This window comes from Maylandia zebra, linkage group LG1 (assembly GCF_041146795.1).
Source record: "Maylandia zebra isolate NMK-2024a linkage group LG1, Mzebra_GT3a, whole genome shotgun sequence".
NCBI lineage: Eukaryota > Metazoa > Chordata > Actinopteri > Cichliformes > Cichlidae > Maylandia > Maylandia zebra.
In genome coordinates, this window is record NC_135167.1 from 6,876,729 (window position 1) to 6,894,592 (window position 17,864).

The 17,864-nt window shown below is 39.1% G+C and overlaps 1 protein-coding gene across 2 annotated transcripts; it reads left to right on the top strand.

Annotated features, from left to right (window-relative positions):
* Positions 1-215: 215 nt before the first annotated feature.
* On the top strand, positions 216-6,761 carry mrpl46 (mitochondrial ribosomal protein L46). 2 transcript variants are annotated; one of them, XM_004539760.5, is made up of 4 exons: positions 216-622; positions 3,162-3,363; positions 3,762-3,932; positions 6,056-6,761. In XM_004539760.5, the coding sequence occupies exons 1-4, from the start codon at positions 347-349 to the stop codon at positions 6,298-6,300; spliced, it is 894 nt and encodes a 297-aa protein (XP_004539817.1). In that variant the 5' UTR covers positions 216-346; the 3' UTR covers positions 6,301-6,761. The 2 variants fall into 2 exon arrangements, with proteins under 2 accessions (XP_004539817.1, XP_004539816.1); XM_004539759.5 differs by having other exon boundaries at positions 240-622; positions 6,053-6,752.
* Positions 6,762-17,864: the final 11,103 nt, after the last annotated feature.

Consider the following 17,864-nt stretch of genomic DNA (forward strand, 5'->3'; position numbering starts at 1 on the left):
TATAAGTGGCGTATTATTGTTTTTTAAATATATTAATTTCATTTCACACCCACGGTTATGGTTAAATAGATTGTCCGTTTTCCCGCATAGAATTGTGGGTCGAGAACGGAAATGGTGCTTTCAAGTACTTAAAAACCCCCTCGACATTATGCCATTTTGTGTTTAATAAAAACGTATCTTCGTCAACCAAACATTGTAGCGTTTTACTTAAAACACAATAAATAATATAATTACTCTATAAACTACTATCCGCAGAGAAATTATGTAAAGAATCCTACTTCCATTTTGTTTTATTTAGCATTTTCTAATGTTAGGATTTATTTTATTTTTTTTGCTTGTACATTGAATGCAACAGAAAAAGATGGCTGCGCCCTGTGGAAGAATGGCAAGTCGGCCTCTCCTGCAGTTTCTGTCTCGTTTCAGCAGATCTCCCGTCGGAAACACGGGCTTCCGTCAGTTTTCCAGCGCTACTGTTTGCCGTGCGGCTTTTCAGATCAATGAAGCGGCGGAAAGAGCGAATTCTCCGTGGACTCTGATGGCAGCGGTGTGTCTGCAAAGGCTGCCGGTCATCTCAGCGGACTGCAGTCCTATCGAGCAACAGTTCAAACAGATGCTTCACCAGGTGAGTCTCCGTATCATGGAAGGGCTGAAGACTATTAGTGAAAAGAATAAACTGTTTTTGTTTTGTTTTTCTTAGCGTTCACAAAGTACATGCGGTCATTTGAAAAGAAAACACACATGTTGGTTCTAGGCAGAAATATATGACGCTTGGGGGATGTTACAATTTATATTTCACAGCTATCACTATATCAAGGCTAACAGTTAGAATATAGAGTCCAGTGATTTTGTGATACACGATGCGGTGCAAGACAGTCCTCCAAGATGAAAACTGGGATGTCCCAACAAAAGATTTATATAAATATGTTTGTGGATATCAGAAAATAAGTGTTTGGAGAAGAGAGTGCAGGCAGGGTGGATTGGATGGAGACGAGTGTCAGGGGGTGATTTATAATAAGTTAGCAGCAAGAGTGAAAGGGAAGGTGAGACCTGATATGATGTATGTTTTGGAGGTGGTGGATTTTCATTGGGATTGAACAGGATGGACAAGATTAGAAATGAATACATCAGAGGGACAGCTCAGGCTGAGGAGTTTGGAGGCAAAAGATAGAAAGGTAAGGTGGGGATGGTTTAGCCATTTTCAGAGGAGGAATAGTGGGTATTATGGGTAAAGGATTTTGACGACGGAGCTGGCAGGCAGGAGGGAAAGAGGAAGAACTCAGAGGAGGTTCATGAATGTAGTGAAAGAGGACAGACATATAGATGGCTGGTGTGACAGAGGAGGCTGCAAGGGATTGGGTGAGATGGGAGCTGATGAGAACAAAAGAACAAAATAAAAATATTGGATAAATTGGATGAGGAAAATAAAATGGATGTATGGATATTAAAATCTGAAAAATGGTCAGGCCACTCACTCACATGTTATTTGGCATTTTGAAATCTGAGGCAATATTTGAACATGAGTATCTCAAAAACTATTAAAGGTAAAAGCCTGAAGTTTTCATTTTATATCTGGACTCTGTGCAGGCCAGTCAAGTTTTTCCACACCAGCCATATTCTATGTCTTTATGGACCTTGCTTTGTGCACTGGTGCACAGTCATGTTGGAACAGTAAGTGGGCATCCCCAAACTGTTGTTACAAAGTTGGGAGTGTGAAATTGCCCCAAATATCTTGGTATGCTGAAGCCAAGCCCCACACCATAATCGCCCAAACTGTACGCTTGGCCATCCAGGTCTTTATGTCTTTAAGACATTCCTGCAGTTTAACTAATTGGTGTGTGTTATCTGGCTTCATGGACAGACAGAGCTGGGTGTCATCTGCATAGCAGTGAAAATGTATGCTATGTCTTCTAATGATGCTGCATGTATATATATATGTATATATATATATGTATATATATATATATATATATATATATATATATATAATGTATGTTTATTTAAGTGTCCTTTCTGGAATTTTAACTGATAACTAATATTCAGATCTGCCACAGTTGTGTGAATTACTTGAAATGTATGCACAAAGCAAGAAAATTATTGCAGAACATGGTGGTATTCATTTTTATCTCTATTATCTTGCTGTAATAATAGTTGGAGGCCAAATTATATCTAGACAAATCAAAGAGCTGCACAGCTCTCATTTAAAAACAAAGTTATGTGTCAAGTATAGAATTAAAACAGAGGCAATGACAAAGTTTTAAGCAGAAGTAATGTAACTTGTCGATCAGTGGTTAATCAGTTCAAACCAACTCAAGAAGTCCTGACCTCAAAATTCTTCTCACTTTGTTTGCTATCAAATGCACGATAAAGCAGAGATGCAGATGGAGGTTTACTGTGTGGTGTTGTGTGCTGCCTGAATAACAGATGGTTTTATAAAGAAATGTTGGAAAAAATGTTCAGAGTAGTCTAACTCCTTTGGACTAACCTTTGGGCTGCTGAGATTATTTCAACTCAGATTTACTTTATTATTTCAAACTTTGGCCAAATTTGATGTGAACCTTCAGCTTTGTAATATTATATACACGCACCAGGCAGTTTACTTTACTGGTACTCTTTTTTTTTTTTTTTTTCCCCTTCAGAGCTGCTTAAATTCTTTGTGGCAACAAAGGTGCCTTATTCCAAAATTCCTCTACATCCCTGAGGTGCTGTATTGGATTGATGTCTGGTGACTGTGCAGCTCATTTGAGTAAAGAAAATTCATTGTGAAGTTCAAGAAACAAGGTTGAGATGATTTGAGCTTTGTGATGATGTGTTATCCTGCTGGAAGCAGCCATCAGAAGATGGCTATATTGTTGTTATAATGGGATGGATGTAGTCAGCAGCAATGCTCAAAAACAATGCTCCCACACTATTGCACCACGACTATGACCCTGAACTGCTGATTCAAAGCTGCATGGATCCATATTTGATGTTGTGTTTGCCAAATTTTGACCCTGCAATCCGAATGTTGCATTTTTGAAGACCAGGCAATTTTGGTGAGCATGTACAAATTGTAGCTTCAGTTTGATGTTGTTAGCTGACACAGTGACAACATGAGACTCGGCAGCAATGCCCAGACTGAAAGATGTCCTTTTGAGACACAGGCCTCTTCTGGATTCTTTCAGATCGAGCTGGAAAAGAGCGTTCTGTCGGACCACGAGCTGCGCCTGCTGGAAGATGCAGAGAAGATGAGTCGTAAGCAGGCGGACGACTACGATTCAGATGAAGAGGACAGCCACGGGGACAAGGAGATAATGATGGCTCAGGACTTGGAAGACATCTGGGAGCAGAAAATGAAGAACTTTCAACCAGCGCTAAGGGTCAGAGGTCAGTTTAGGCAGTGTATGATCAGTAAAGGAGTAGACCAGCATGCACAGAGTATGAAAACATACTCAAGCACTGCAAATGTGCCTGATGAAATGTCTGTAATTTAATGTGATGTATTGTAGTATTCAGCCTTTAGTGGTGCTCCAATCATTAATCAAGTAAAACAGAATGAGAATGAAAATTAGATTATCTGAAGGAGTCTCACAGAGCTGGATTTAAATGAAATTACCAGAGAGCGAATAGCCTTTAATGTATTTTTTGATATTCAGAAAATCTATTTGCTCTGGAATTCTAAATTAGCATTTTGCTCCCTGTGACATTTGAAAAGTTAGTGTGAGTTTTGCAGACAACGACAGAGCTGTTGTGAAGCTGCTGACTGCCTCCTGTCTCTGGTTTAGCTGATGTAGATAAAGACTTGACCTCAGCAGAGCGCTGCTTGGCCGACTCCCTGGTTCTTCTGGCTGAGCAGGAAGTGGGTGATGAGAAGCTCTGGCTGCTGCCTCAGACTCGGTGGCAGGAGGGGGAAACGCTGCGACAGACGGCTGAGAGAGCTCTCACCTCCCTGCCAGGTAACTTAAGTTTTCAGGCTGCTAAGCACCAGAATTATTTAACAAATTTAGTTTCCTAACAGCTTCTTATGGATTTTATACATTAATTCAGGTGTACTTCAAACTTGAATGGGTCTGTGACTACTTTTTTTTGATTAATCTGCCCTTATTTTCCTGATTAAATCATTTTTCTCTAAACTGTAATTAGTGCTGGTTTAAATCAGAGAATTACTAAGGCATCAGCACTACGAACACAGTGTTAGTAGATAAACCTCCCATTAATAAACGGGGATGTAAATTGCAGTTAATTCCCTTCATATTTGATGCTTTATGATGGAAAATACTTTATTTTCATGATTTTTGGAAAGCCTTCATATTTTGGCTAATTGCAGCCCACTTTAATATGAAATGAATTGTAAAATCTAAATATCTGAACATATTTATGTTAAACCCCAAATATTTTCAGATTTTGTACAGCCCAATAAAACTACACTAATTATACATAGAGCATGTCCCAGTACCCACATCCTGTCTAATTCATTATTCCTTGTTCAGTTTTCTGGGATTTGAAACATTTGTCTCTTTAGTAGTATTCTCATGTCAAGAAGGATGAAAAGAATTTTTTAAATCATATTTTATTCAAAAAATGCTGTGAACAAGGCTTTGCCCCATTTCTGATTTCAAGGTCAAAGCCTTAATTATGCCAAAGCATCTCAGTCTGTTTTTACTCTGGACTTTGACTGGACTGCTCTAAAACCTTTATTTTTTTTGAGGCATTTAGAGGTGGACCTGCTGAAGTGTTCCCAATCACTGTGCTGCTACATAATCCAAGTGGGGTTGAGCTTCATGGCATAAACTGATCCCCTGGATGAATCCTGGGAAGGTTCACCATTGTTTTAGGGTTTCTCCATTTGTGGATAATGGCACTCACAGTGGTTCACTGCAGTCCTAACATCTCTGAAATGGGTTTGTAAGATTTTATAGACTGATGACTTTGTCAGGAAGGAGGCAAATACTTTTTCATAGCATTGTACATGGGTATTAAGACGGATCCAGTCTTTGGACAGCCTTATGTAGCAGGTGAAGCAAAAACAAATTAATCTGCTGATATTTGTTAAATATGTTTTTATCAGTTAAGAACTTCCCACATTTAAACAAGTACCCCAAAGTGCAAGTGTGTGTTGGATATTTAAGCACATTTTAAAATAAGTGTTAAGGGCAGGATTTGAGGTACTGTTAATATCCAAAATTATTGTCCACATGCTTCATTTGCTGCATTCTTACTGTATTAGCATCCTGATCTCTTTTGTTATAATGATCCAGCTTTATCCTAAGGATCTTTAAAGTCTGATGTGATCATTCATAAATTCATTATCCACAACAAGAGGTTTACTGTAAATCCCCTCTGAAAACTCATTTGCATACACCTCATAGAGCAGTGCTTGGCCCCGAGCTGTCATCTCCGCTAAGACGTCCACTGATCTCAGCCGTAGATTAGAGTCTGTTTCAGAAATAATAAGCAGACGATTTGACCAAAGTTAAGGGTGAGAGGTGAAGCTGATGACTAATGGCAGAAATATTCCCAGTCACCCAGTAATGATCCCTCACATTAAATATATTAACTGTCTGATTCTCAACATGTATCCAAGCTTTAAAGCATTTAAATAAGAGTCCACAGACTGACTGTACTAAACCATTTCACAACATTTCTCAAGCTATTAATGTGTCAGCTCCATCAATCACTTCCTAAGCCATTCCCCTGACAATAACATTTGGTAGAGGGTTTATTTAAGGTGTCTTAGAGGAGCAGAAGTTGATCCATTTTTAATATAGCTGGACTCGGTGAGAATCTAACATGGCCGTGTTGTGCCTCACTCTGCACATTGAGCCAGCAGCGACCGTGGGGATTTACACGACATGACATTAGATTAAAAAGTGGGTTGTTGTCGCAGCACAGAAGAGAAACAGAATATGAGGGTGATGTAACACTTTAATTAGAGGAGTCAAACACTGATGATCCACAGGAATGCGACAACATAAAGCGGCACCATTAGAAAGTGTTAAAAGCTGCATAAAGGTTAGCAACATCTGCACTTTTGTTTCCATCTGCATGAACTCACAGCCTGTTTTCCTACCTGCAGCAGCTGGTTTCAAGGCGACTTTCCTTGGCAACGCCCCCTGCGGAGTGTACAAGTACAAACTGCCCAAAGCCATTCGGACAGAGAACTCAATCGGGACAAAAGTATTCTTCTTCAAAGCCATCCTGGCAGATGGTGCCCCTCCCAAAACCAAAAAAGCTCCTTTTCTGTGGGTGAAGAAGAGTGAACTGCAGAAATACCTCAAACCAGCGTACATGATGAAGGTCGAACGCTTCATCCTAGACTTGTGACACTTAAAGTTATACAGGGACATTGACTTACATTTATGAGCCCCAGAAAGTTACCTTTATTGCTTATCTGTCATCTTGTATCTCAGAATATCTTGTGACATGTCTGTATATTTCATTCTACAAATAAAGTGTTTTTTCACACTTGAACCAAAGTAATATCTACTTGATTGTAATGTTGTCCTGAGACTATGTGATATTTTTGTCTGTTAGGAGTATCTGCCTGGGACAAGTTTCAAAAGGTTTAGGGTAGATGTTACTTAAGTTAATTTTCACTAGATATACTACCTGATCAGGTATGTCATGGGAATGGAGGTGCTAAGTGGCAATTTACTGAAAAAGTAATGTAAATTTACAAGCATGGAAACGGACGCTAAGTGTGTGATATTGGCTGTCTTCAAGGTTCCACCTCGCTGCACACTAGCATCATCTGTGCCTACACATCATGCCATCACCAACAATGTTTTTTTCCTTGTACTGGTCATTCTCATAAAAGTAAATCATGTATGCCCCAGACAAATCTGAACGTGTTTTCTGGCAGAACATGGTGAGATGTCCTGGATTGGCTCATTTTGTGCACAAAGAAATGCTCTTAAGAACGGACCTAAACATAGACCAATGAGATGAAGATATCCTTTTCTTGGTTTGATTCCTGCCCTACAGATCACAACCCTCTAACCATCCCTCTAAGTAATACTATGAAATCAAGGCAAAAATGAAACTTAGGGGAAAAAAACAATTAAAAAAAAGCTTGAAAGTAACACCTGAAAGCAACTTTCAAAACAAAGTGCAATTCTTCAATGCTGATGCAAGTATTAAAATGAGGGCTATGATCTACCCACAGTGTCCTCCCTCAAGTACTATATCAGCCAATAGTAGGCCTCCAGAGATGATGTGTCATATCATTTATCACAGCTTGATAGCCTACACAGCTACAGACGGTCCTAATTAAGATTGCCCCGTCATTCAATATGAAGAAGAGGATAGACACGGATTTCGTGGGTGCTGCAGGGAATATTTAGAGCCCAAACATTTGTCTAATAAATAAGCATGAATGCAGTAGAAGACTTGGTAGAAAGTATTTAATTTTCACACTGCCACAAAGTTTGTCAAAGAAGCAAGAAAATCTCACATGGGGCCCATTCCTTTTTTTCAGCAATGTGTTTATTATTTTTAAATTTGAATATAAAATATGATTTCATACAACCACTAAATCTTTTGGGGCAAATGTAATTATCCCCGCTACAAATACACAGACATGCATGCACACATAGTGCTGTGCAAATGTAGACAGGTGTGTGGAAAAAAATAAATGGAGTTCAAGAAGGACATTTATCTCAAACAGTCTCAAACCAATAATTTCTTCCAACCATTGGGTGAAATTTTCAACTTTAGAAGTGTTGTTTGCTTGGTTGCTAAATCCTTTCAATGCAAGCTTGCCTCTTTTTCTAGTTTAGAGCTTTCTCAATAACACAGTTTGGATTTTTTTTCTTTCAAAATTCATCCCAAAACACACTCGTGGGATTCAGTCTTGTGCAGAAAGTTTTGAACGTGAGAGCAGAAGTAATGCTGAAACACATCTGAGCTATTTAAGTCCAGAGGGTTATAAATTAATTAAAATTAATTTATCAATAGTGTGAACATGTGCCCCATGCATATTTAAAGAGGTGACTTCTCTAGACAAAAGACACAAAAGAGGACAGAAGATTAAATCATGCATGCATGTGTGTTGACTCATTAGTGAGAGTATTAAATGAGATTTTTTTTAATCAGCAAGAGAACAAATATTTGAAAAAGAGAGCAAAACAGGAGCTTTTCTTTAATATATTCCTTTACAACAGGGGTGTGTAACTCCAGTCCTCGAGAGCTACTGTCCTGCAGATTTTAGATGCATCCCTACTCCAACACAGCTGAATCAAATGACTGGATTACTTCTTCAGCATGCCATCGAGTCTGGTAAAGGCCTTGTAACAAGCAGTTCATTTGATTCAGGTGTGTCGGAACAGGGATGCATCTAAAAGCTGCAGGACAGTAGCTCTCGAGGACTGGAGTTGGACATGCCTGCTTTACATAAATGATAACGTTTGCACCACAAAATTTACCAGGATGCACAAACTGAAATGAATTTCCTTGCAGAAGGTTTCTCAGGCGCTCCACTTATGTTTCCACCTAATGTTTAAAAAGAAACCTAAGCCAACTCTTCCAAGTGAAAACTTTCCTTTCATTGAGAATGTCGTCGTAGTCCAAGTAGTCTATGAATTCTTTTTCCATTTGTTTTTATACAGACTACAGTATTAAAATATTTAGACTCATTGTTATTTTCCAATTGTGAATTTTACTACTCACCAACTTCCATCAATCTGGGCAGTGCTATAGCTAAGATTCAGCCTTTGATTATAACATGTAAAACCATTTAAAACATAATTTTAATATTTCATATATTATATATACATATTCATATATACATTATACATACTCACTTAAAGTTTGACTTTAATCAACTTTACCCAGTGCGTATCATAACTTATTCTGTATATAAGCATACTGATATTGAACACTGATATAGGACAATATTCAAATCATGACATTTTTTGCATTGCATCTAGTTTTATTTTAGGTTACGCATGAGTTTAGTTTTAATGGTCAAACCTAAATTTAAGATGCCCCAAACCCCTTAACTGTACAAGTGCTATTTTCAACATTTAGTAGTCACAGTTGACTGTAATTCAATTCCTTCCTCCTTCAAATGGGCAAGACAAACATTCAAGATAGCCACAAAGAAATCTTCCTTGTACAAATCCTGACACTTTGTCATTCACGTGTGTTCAGCTTTCAATTTCAGATATCCATAATTTCATTTTTGATATCCAGAATGTTCATTCTGACTCATCATTAATGGGAACAACTCTCATTTCAGATATCTACAAAGTTCCACTTGACATTTTACTTCATATATCAAAAACGAAACATTTCTCCAGATATCTGTAATGTAATCTTGAATGTTGATAATAGACAATGACTAGTTAAAATGACATTAAAAGGGAAAACCTAAACTCTGTGAGGGGGCTCTGTTATGCTGTCATGGTTTTGGTTCACCCATCCCCTGAGAGGAAAGGGAAAGGGGCTGCAAATCAATACAAAGTGGTTCAGACTGATTACCTTTATCTTATAATGAAGCATTTCTATCCTGCTGCGAGTGGTTTCCAGGACAACCATACGCTCAGTCATAGATCCACTGATGAATATAAACACGATAAAAGCACATGCTTTGTTCTTCAAAGTCACTAGATCTCAACTCAGCTGAACATCAAGAAATTTTGGATTGATATTATAGACAGCACTCTTCACCATCATCATCATCATCATGAAAACACCACATGAGGGAATATGTTTGGGAAGAATCGTCTTGGAGAATCAGTGCCAAAACTTACTTATGTAGCACATGGAGGTCCAAAACCTTATTAGGACACTTTATGCTGCTCTTTCCTTTAATTCCTCATTTGTCTGTACTTGGTTCCTGTGTCTTTGTGTTCTAGGGATGATGTATTGTTGCAATCCCATTCAAACTAATAATTACATAGTTGTCTTTTTGGTCGTGTCTGCACTGATTGATTAATTTTGGCACTTGAGGCCCTCAGTGTCCTACAGCGTTCTTTTGTCCTGTCTTTGTCACAGATTTGGTGCCATATAAATAAAGTTTTGCCTTCAGAATGGCTTTAATTCTTCATGGCATTGACTCAACAAGATTCTGGAAACACTCCTCAGTGATTTTGATCCTTATTGACATGATAGCGTCACACAGTTGCTGCATTAGTGTCTCCTTCACTACACCCAAAAGGTGGTGCCTTATAAGTACAGGGAACTGTCATCTTCAAATAGCCATCAGAAGATGTGCACACTGTTGTCAGGAAAGGATGGGCATGGCCAATAAAAAATTATGTTTAATTGGTTCTGTGGGGCCCAAAGTGTGTCAAGAAAATGTCCCCCCACACTATTATGTCCCCACCAGCAACCTGAACCATTGATACAAAGCAGGGTGGATCCATGCTTTCTTGTTGTTTATGTCAAATTCTAACTCTACAATCTGAATTTTGCAACAGAAATTAAACTGATCAGAAAGAGCAACTTTTTTTTACAATCTTCTCTTATCCATTTTTTAAAAAGCCTGTGCAAACTGTAGCCTCGGTTTTTGGTCTTTAGGTGAAAAGAGTGACAATCAGGTTTGGCCTTCTATTGCTGCAGCCCATCTGCTTCAAGGTTCAGTGCTGTTCTGCATGCCTTCATTTTAACCCTTTCAGCTTGAAGCAGTTTGGGGATTCTCTTTTGACCTCTGACATCAACAAAGCAATGAGAGCATAGAGAAGTGCCTATCCCTAGGTATTTTGTCTCTCTTTTCTTTTTCTTTTCTTTTCTTTTTTTACCGTTCTCTGTAAACTATAGAGATGGTTATGTGGGAAATCCCACAGATCAGCAGGTCCTGAAATACTCAGACCAGTCTTTATGGCACCATCAACCATGCCATGTTCAAAGTCACTTAAATCACCTTTCTTCCCCATTTTTGATACTCAGTTTGAACTTTAACAGGTCATCTCCACGATGTCTCCACTTAAAAAAGTGGCCAGTGAGTGTAATTTGATTAGGCTGGGGTTTTGGTGCCAATCTCATATTATTGAACTGTGAGTAGCTTCTCTCTCAGCTGGGTATCCTAACCTTGTTAGGAAGCTACTGGAGCAATATCACATCAGGTTCTAAGTCCCTTAAGGATTCCACATTCTAAGTTGTAAAAGCTGGTGGGAGTGACTTGCAGTTGGCCGTTTTGCAGAGGTGGACACACATTTCCCAACAAAGACAAAATGTTTTGGAAAGATATGATCAAAACACCCACACAACACGAAAAAGCCATGACACAACAGTTTAAATACAACCCAGTGCCCACTCACATCAGTAATTTGTTCTAATGTTCACTTTTACTGCATTCGTGGCACCTATTTTTAAAAAAGGGTTTGACATGACACACTAAAGACCTGCTACTGGCTGACTCATGCTGTGTTCAATTCAACTCAGAGGTCACAAATTCCAAAGTTAGACATGCCAAATTTTGAGCTCAAAGCTTTTCATCGCTTATTATGCCAGATGAAAAAATGCAAAAAAAAATAAAAAAATTAACTGCGAGCAGCTTAATATTAGTCGAGCTACATCAGTAGATTTTATGCATCAACAAAACAGAAGAGATTATATAATAGCTCTAAGAGGCTGTAACACACTGCAAGCACCATATTTGTTTCAGATATGCAGTATTCCTATAAAGCTTAGCAAAAGTTCATGTTTTGCATGTGGATGTTGTCTGCTTTTTGAAAAAGTGCAGATGCATCAAATTGGCCTTTAATTATTGGGGTCTGACTTGAAGAGCTGTTTCATTGCATTTTCTCAAGAGGAGTTCAGAAATTTCCAAGTTGAATTGAGCACAGAAACATTACTTAATTACAGGGTATGATTCATAATTTAGTCCTGCTGCGTTCACAGTATTTTTTAGACCTTTTTTTGTCAGGCCCAGCCATCATTCAGAAATTCACTCATATGTTTCATAAATGCTTAAAAACGGGTCCTTGAAAATTGAGCACTGATTTGTGTTGCTGCAGTGTTGAGTGCACTCTTGATGCTGAACTGTGTGGGTCTGAAAGGCCCGCTGGAGATAAACTGATGAGCTTCAGATGCAACCAGGCTGTTCTGTCTAGCAGTAGATGGCAGTATTTGCACATCAGCCTCTGAGATGACTGTGAGAAGCAGTGTAATTAGGCCTGTGTGGTGACCTCAGAGGGGGACTGCAGAGTTTTTCTGATCAGTTTGGCTTCCTCTAACACATACTGAAAATATCCATCATATCAGGCTAATGTTCCTTTGGAATAGCTAGAACAATTCGTCTTAGGTAAGAGCATTCTGATGTTCCCGACCCATTCACTGACTGCAACCAGCCTGTTCTGTCTATTTGTGTCTACTAGGACGGGATGTTATTAATGTTGTAGACATTGCCATTAGATTTTTCCATCTTTATTTTCAGGATTTGTTGAAAGCCAGCAGCCTGAGCTGTTTGTGAGAGTGCCTGAGTGCTATGTGAACCCGCTCTGACAGTTGAGATGAGGGATGCGAAGGTCATGGCACGCTAAACAAGGCCTTTTCTAACTGTTGGACAATTCAGTTTGCACACAAAACCTTAGTGTTCTGAAGGACTGACATTAGCCCACTGCTACCCTCAGCCCAGTTGTAGTCATATCAATCACAGGCACAAAAAGAGAAACAGTGGATGCTTTAATCTCTAAGGGGAGTCACATGAAAGATCGTTATGCTTTTTGTATCGAAAAGCCCTTAGAGATCAGGAAAAGCTGACTTGGGAATCAGAAATTGCCAGTCTGAATCCAGAAACCATCAAAGCATTGCTAGTAACCACAGAAATCTTTTAATCACTTATGAGTCATTTTTGTTCCCCAAACAATGTCAAGGTGCCCCCAGACTAAAGCAGTAAACTACCACTTGCTGTTGAGGCAGTCTGGGACATGGATGAACTCTGAATTCAAAACAAGTTGGGAATAAAGGGCCAGCCCATCGGTTTGTAACCGTAACCGTAGGACAGAAAACCAGGATGTGCCTTCTCCTTCAATTTTAGAGATCCCCAGCTGTATGGAGATGTAGAAGAACACTTCTAGGGGGCACTTCTTTTATTTTACACTAGCCTGAGTTTGCAAAGTGCTACTGAGCACAGTGAAAACAGCTGCACGATGTCTTCCATGTTACTGGAGCAATCACTGGAATTAGGGTGATTGCTGAATTAGGAGGGTCTGGGAGGATCTAACTGAAATGTAGAACAGAGGTGCATTATTTAAAGTGTACAAATAAAAGAATTTCCACCTCGCAGAATCTTTATGGAAGCATAAAAAAGCTTGGGAGCTTCAGGAAAAGGATTTGAATATTGATCAATAATTAATAAATAAAAGGAATGATTAATAATACATCTTCCAACCTCTCACAGGTATTATTAAAAGGGTACCCCAATATGTAACATTGAAGCTGCCAGTATTGTGTTGAGCCCTGTCATGCTATGGACACTGACCCTCTGAGGCTATCATATAAATTTGTAACACTGTTAAGTTGGTAGTGGATACTTTGGGGCCTGCAGGTTATGATGTGGGCCCTCTGTGGGTCCACCTGGTGCATCAAGCAGATGGGGATGAACTAAGAACTGGGGTGTCGAGGGTCACTCAACATTTTTGGCTGTAGTCAGGTTTCTTGAGCCATTCCTGATTAGTCTTTGAAGGGTGAATGGCACGTTGTCCAGCTCGAGGAGAAAGCTGCCGTGTGTATGTGTGGTTGATGAAAAATGTTTAACTGATAGATCAGATCCACATGAATACTGATGACCAATGTTATTCATGTCACCAGATTTCAAACTGATAAACAATGAAGAAAACGATTTTTAACAGGTTTCCCAAAACTTTTATATTCCCACTTGCACATTTTCCTTGCCTGGTTAATAACCATTTTTCTCACCTGCCACACCTCAGTTCGTAGGTTACTTGTTCTAATTTGTAATCTTTAAAACAAATTTTACAATCCTGATCACCAGCATCACTTAAATATTCCTCCAGACACAAAAGAGACATTATATAACTGCTTTCTAAGGAAGTGAGTGTAGTAGTTTCCACATTAGTTAATTGTCTTGTATCGTATGAGACATGCAAACGTCAGAACACCTGGAGAGGCAGAGGTGGAGGATCATAACTTTCCTCCACTAAAGAGTCTCACTTCCTCATCTTGCCAGAGGCGAGTCAACAGTCTTGCTCTTCATCAAGACACAAAGATAGCACTGGGATAACAAAAATCAAAGAAAAGGTCTTGCAGTTTTTCACCACTGGAAACGGAAAAAGAGAAGCAGAAAATGTAGAGGGTGAGGTTCGTATCTCAGAGGTGGCCGATGGCAGCTTTTCAACCCCTGCTGCAGGTTTTGAAACTGCTGCACACAGAGCAGGAGATGTTACTACTGCCGCTACACTGTTATATTCACACTGGCCTCATTCTGACTGGGGATTTCAAACTGATTCCAAAGCAGCCACTGAATTTTTTAACCTTATTCTTTTGGTCCTTTGAAGTTCAATGCACAGAGCGAAGCACTGCCAGGCTGAGGGGCTCAGATCCATTGGGGTGACCTGGTCTAATAATAGTACACTCACTTGTGGCACTTTCAGGCACTATCAGGGGTAAAAGCCTCCACAAAATGGCATACTTCATCTTCATCTTCAGTGACACCCGTGGCAGATTGGATGTGACATTATGCTTACGTGTTGCAAAACAATACTTATTTAAATAACTGTGGAAAAAAAAAACATGTGCAGATAAACTGCCAGCAGTTTGGCAGGGCAGTAAAAATGTGCTCACAGCAAATAGCACACAGTCAAACTTCTCCACTCTGACTCGTCAGTGTCATCTCTAGTTATAAACAATGCCTGGCTCCAGAAGACAGCAGCCATCTGCGGAAAACAGAGCAGCTCTGGAGTCAACCTGACTTAGTGAGGATAAAGGGCAGCTTCACATCTCCACTCAAATAGAATAACAGCAACCCTCAGCTGTGTTTACACACTGCTGCCTTTTTTCTATTTTATGCAAATCTCTTGTGACTGAGTGGGATGTAAGCAGACCAGTCATTCACAGCAGCTTACCAAAACATTTGATAAAGAAGCTTATTAAGACTCTTTATTTAACACACAATAAAGGCACAGAAACATGAAGGTAAAGGAGTGTTGCCCTGAGCAGGGCTTCTGGATCTGAGATGGACCACCTTAAGCGCCTTAACCACCACCCTCCTTCATTCCACTCTCCCAGCATGCACCTCTACCAGCACTGCACTGTATTTCTTACCGTTAATCATTAAGTGACAGTCAGCTAAGCACACACTTCTAGCCCCATCCTGCTTTGCCTTTATGCAGCTGCAAACAGTGAATCAGGCGTCTGCTGAGGGAGTTTTTCCTTTTTGTTAACCACCATTAAAGTGCATTCACTCACCACTGCTTACCTAAGCATCTTATTGAGTGGTGCAAGCATAGAAACATATAAAGATAAATAAACTGATTGAACTTATGCATTAGTCCTCCACTGGAGCCAGCCAGGCCACTTACTGCCCTGAGAACAATCCACTATGAACAAGTGCGATAATGTGTAATTTAAAGAAATACACTAAAACTTGAACTAAAAAACCTTCCAGGTGGAGAGAAAAATGACCTGATAACATTTCTTGAAGCCAGTATGAAACGTGGTCAGGGTAAAACAATATCTGACCTTGAAACTAACAAGTGTCAAGGTCCCAGCTTCTTGTTTAGGGTTTGTGAAGTTCTGGTTCCTGTTTTGATTTTATTCTTATTCCTTCTTGTGCTTCCAGCATCCTCCGATTCTACTCTCTGTGTTGTTTATGTGTTTTCATCTTCCTGCACTTCCTGTGCACTCTGTCTTTATCTCCTCTCCTTTGTGATTGCTTTTCCTGCATTAATTGTATCCAACTGGGCCCCGTTCATGCCTGTCTCCCCTCCTGTTATCAGTCCTTTCTGTTATAATAGTTCTGTCTTCTACTTTGTCAAGATGTCTGTTTATTCTCCCTATGTGGGATCTGGATTCCAGGGCCCTGTACTATGAAACAAATTCAACATACCCTGGGTATCTTTTCATTATCTGTGATAATCTTAACATTGGATATCAACTTGATAAGTCAACCCAGGGTTTTCCCTGTGTGTTCCCATTAAAGGGGTGGTGTTAACAGCATCTAACCAATCACAGGCATTAATGAAAATACTGCAGCTAATTTTTCAAAGATACAATAACTATAATATTACAGAAATATGAACAAGTTAAACACACAGACTAAAAGCAACAAAGCAGCAACACTACAAACAAAGGAGTGTGCATTAAAAACGCTTTATAAAAGCTTGAGCTTGAAATGTTTTAGTCAGTAAGATAAGAGACAAGCCACCATATTAATAGTTCAGTGTATTTGAAGCTAGCAAGAAAAGCCAGCAAAAATGCTGACTGTAAGTTGACAGACTTGTCAATATCACAGCTTTCCCATTCAGACAAAGGAGAGACTGGAAGATAATTTAAACAAGAATGTCATTAAATAAATGTTTAAAAGACAGTTTTAAACATTTATTCCTTCAGCTTTAACCTCAGTAATGTTTAATGATCTCAGAGTAGAGAAGAAACTTAAAAACAAACTCAAAACATAGCCTTGGACTAAGCTACATGCTAATTTGAAGTCCACAAGTTCAAAAAGGTGTCCTGCCTTGGGGTAATTACAACCCTTGTGAAACTTGTTTGCAGCCAACCGAAATAAAGGTACATTTAAGAATCTATATATATTACTGTTGCTCACTGGGGAAACACAAAGACATTAGATGTTATTAGAAAATGTTATTAAAAAAATGCCATGGTAACTTATGCCGTGAACATAACCTGCTCTGGAGCAGTTACCATGGCGATCTACGCTGGTAAAAAGTGATTCAACTTCGTCATCCTGAAAACCCAGGGTTAACCCTGAAGTTACCTGGACAAGATGAAATCCTGCTTCGTAGTACAGGCATACTAGTACATTGCTTCCTTATTCCCTGTTTGTTTACCTGTTTGTGGAATTTTATTTTATTTTGTTTTTTTGCTACAGGCCAGTAAAAGCTCATTTTTTAAATTTACTTTGCCTGCCTCTTTGTCCTGCATGTGGATCCTCTCATCACCTCATTTCAAATGAGGTGAAAATCCATGAATGAAAATTCATGGAGCTGCACTAAAAGAAGGATGGTAAAAAGGAGACTGGGTTTCAAAGTTTTGATGATGCAGAACCAGTTTAGCAAGCTGGCGTATGATTTAGGGCAGCATGACTCAAGCAGTTTTAGTCTGTGCTTGTAATGTGTCTGATCAGAGGTTGGCGTATTTACACAGTGCAGATTTCTAGCAGCAGCAATATTTATCAGTGTTGGAAAGGTTTAATAAGCTGTTCTAACCAGAACAAAAGACATGGAATTGAAGAGAATTGCTCCTCTTATCCTGTTATCATGCTGCTCATAAACTGTTGATAAATGAAAAAATTGGTTGAACACTTTTTTCCCTTGTTGTGTTTGCAGGCCACAACATGTTTCTAGGGGCCTTCACTGGCCTCCAGGTCACACTTTGAGGACCCTATTTTTCTTTGATCACATTGCATATTCCAACCCTTTACAAATTAAAATGAATTCATCTATTTGTTAATAAAAGAAAAACACTTGCAGGTATAGTTTGATCAGACTTGATTGACAGTGACTTTGGGATTACGTGACATCTCTGTTCTTCTACCTGTAATCCATCCACTTCAAACCAGTGAGTGAAGGCTTAAATCTTTCCTGTGAAAGAAGTGAAGCTGGTCTAACTTTGGCAGAAGCTGTCATAGCTTACAGTATGAAGTTGATTAAGAGAGTATGTAGGAACACCATAAATCTGGACTAAAGGTTTAGACAACCTTGATAAAAGACAAATACTTTAAAGCACTTGTGTCATGAAAATTA

Excerpts from the sequence above, each read along its gene's own strand:
- mrpl46 (XM_004539759.5), top strand. The coding sequence starts at position 347 with ATGCAACAGAAAAAGATGGCTGCGCCCTGTGGAAGAATGGCAAGTCGG. Across the intron at positions 3,364-3,761 it reads ACCAGCGCTAAGGGTCAGAG|CTGATGTAGATAAAGACTTG; the intron begins GTCAGTTTAGGC and ends TCTCTGGTTTAG. Across the intron at positions 3,933-6,052 it reads AGCTCTCACCTCCCTGCCAG|CAGCTGGTTTCAAGGCGACT; the intron begins GTAACTTAAGTT and ends TCCTACCTGCAG.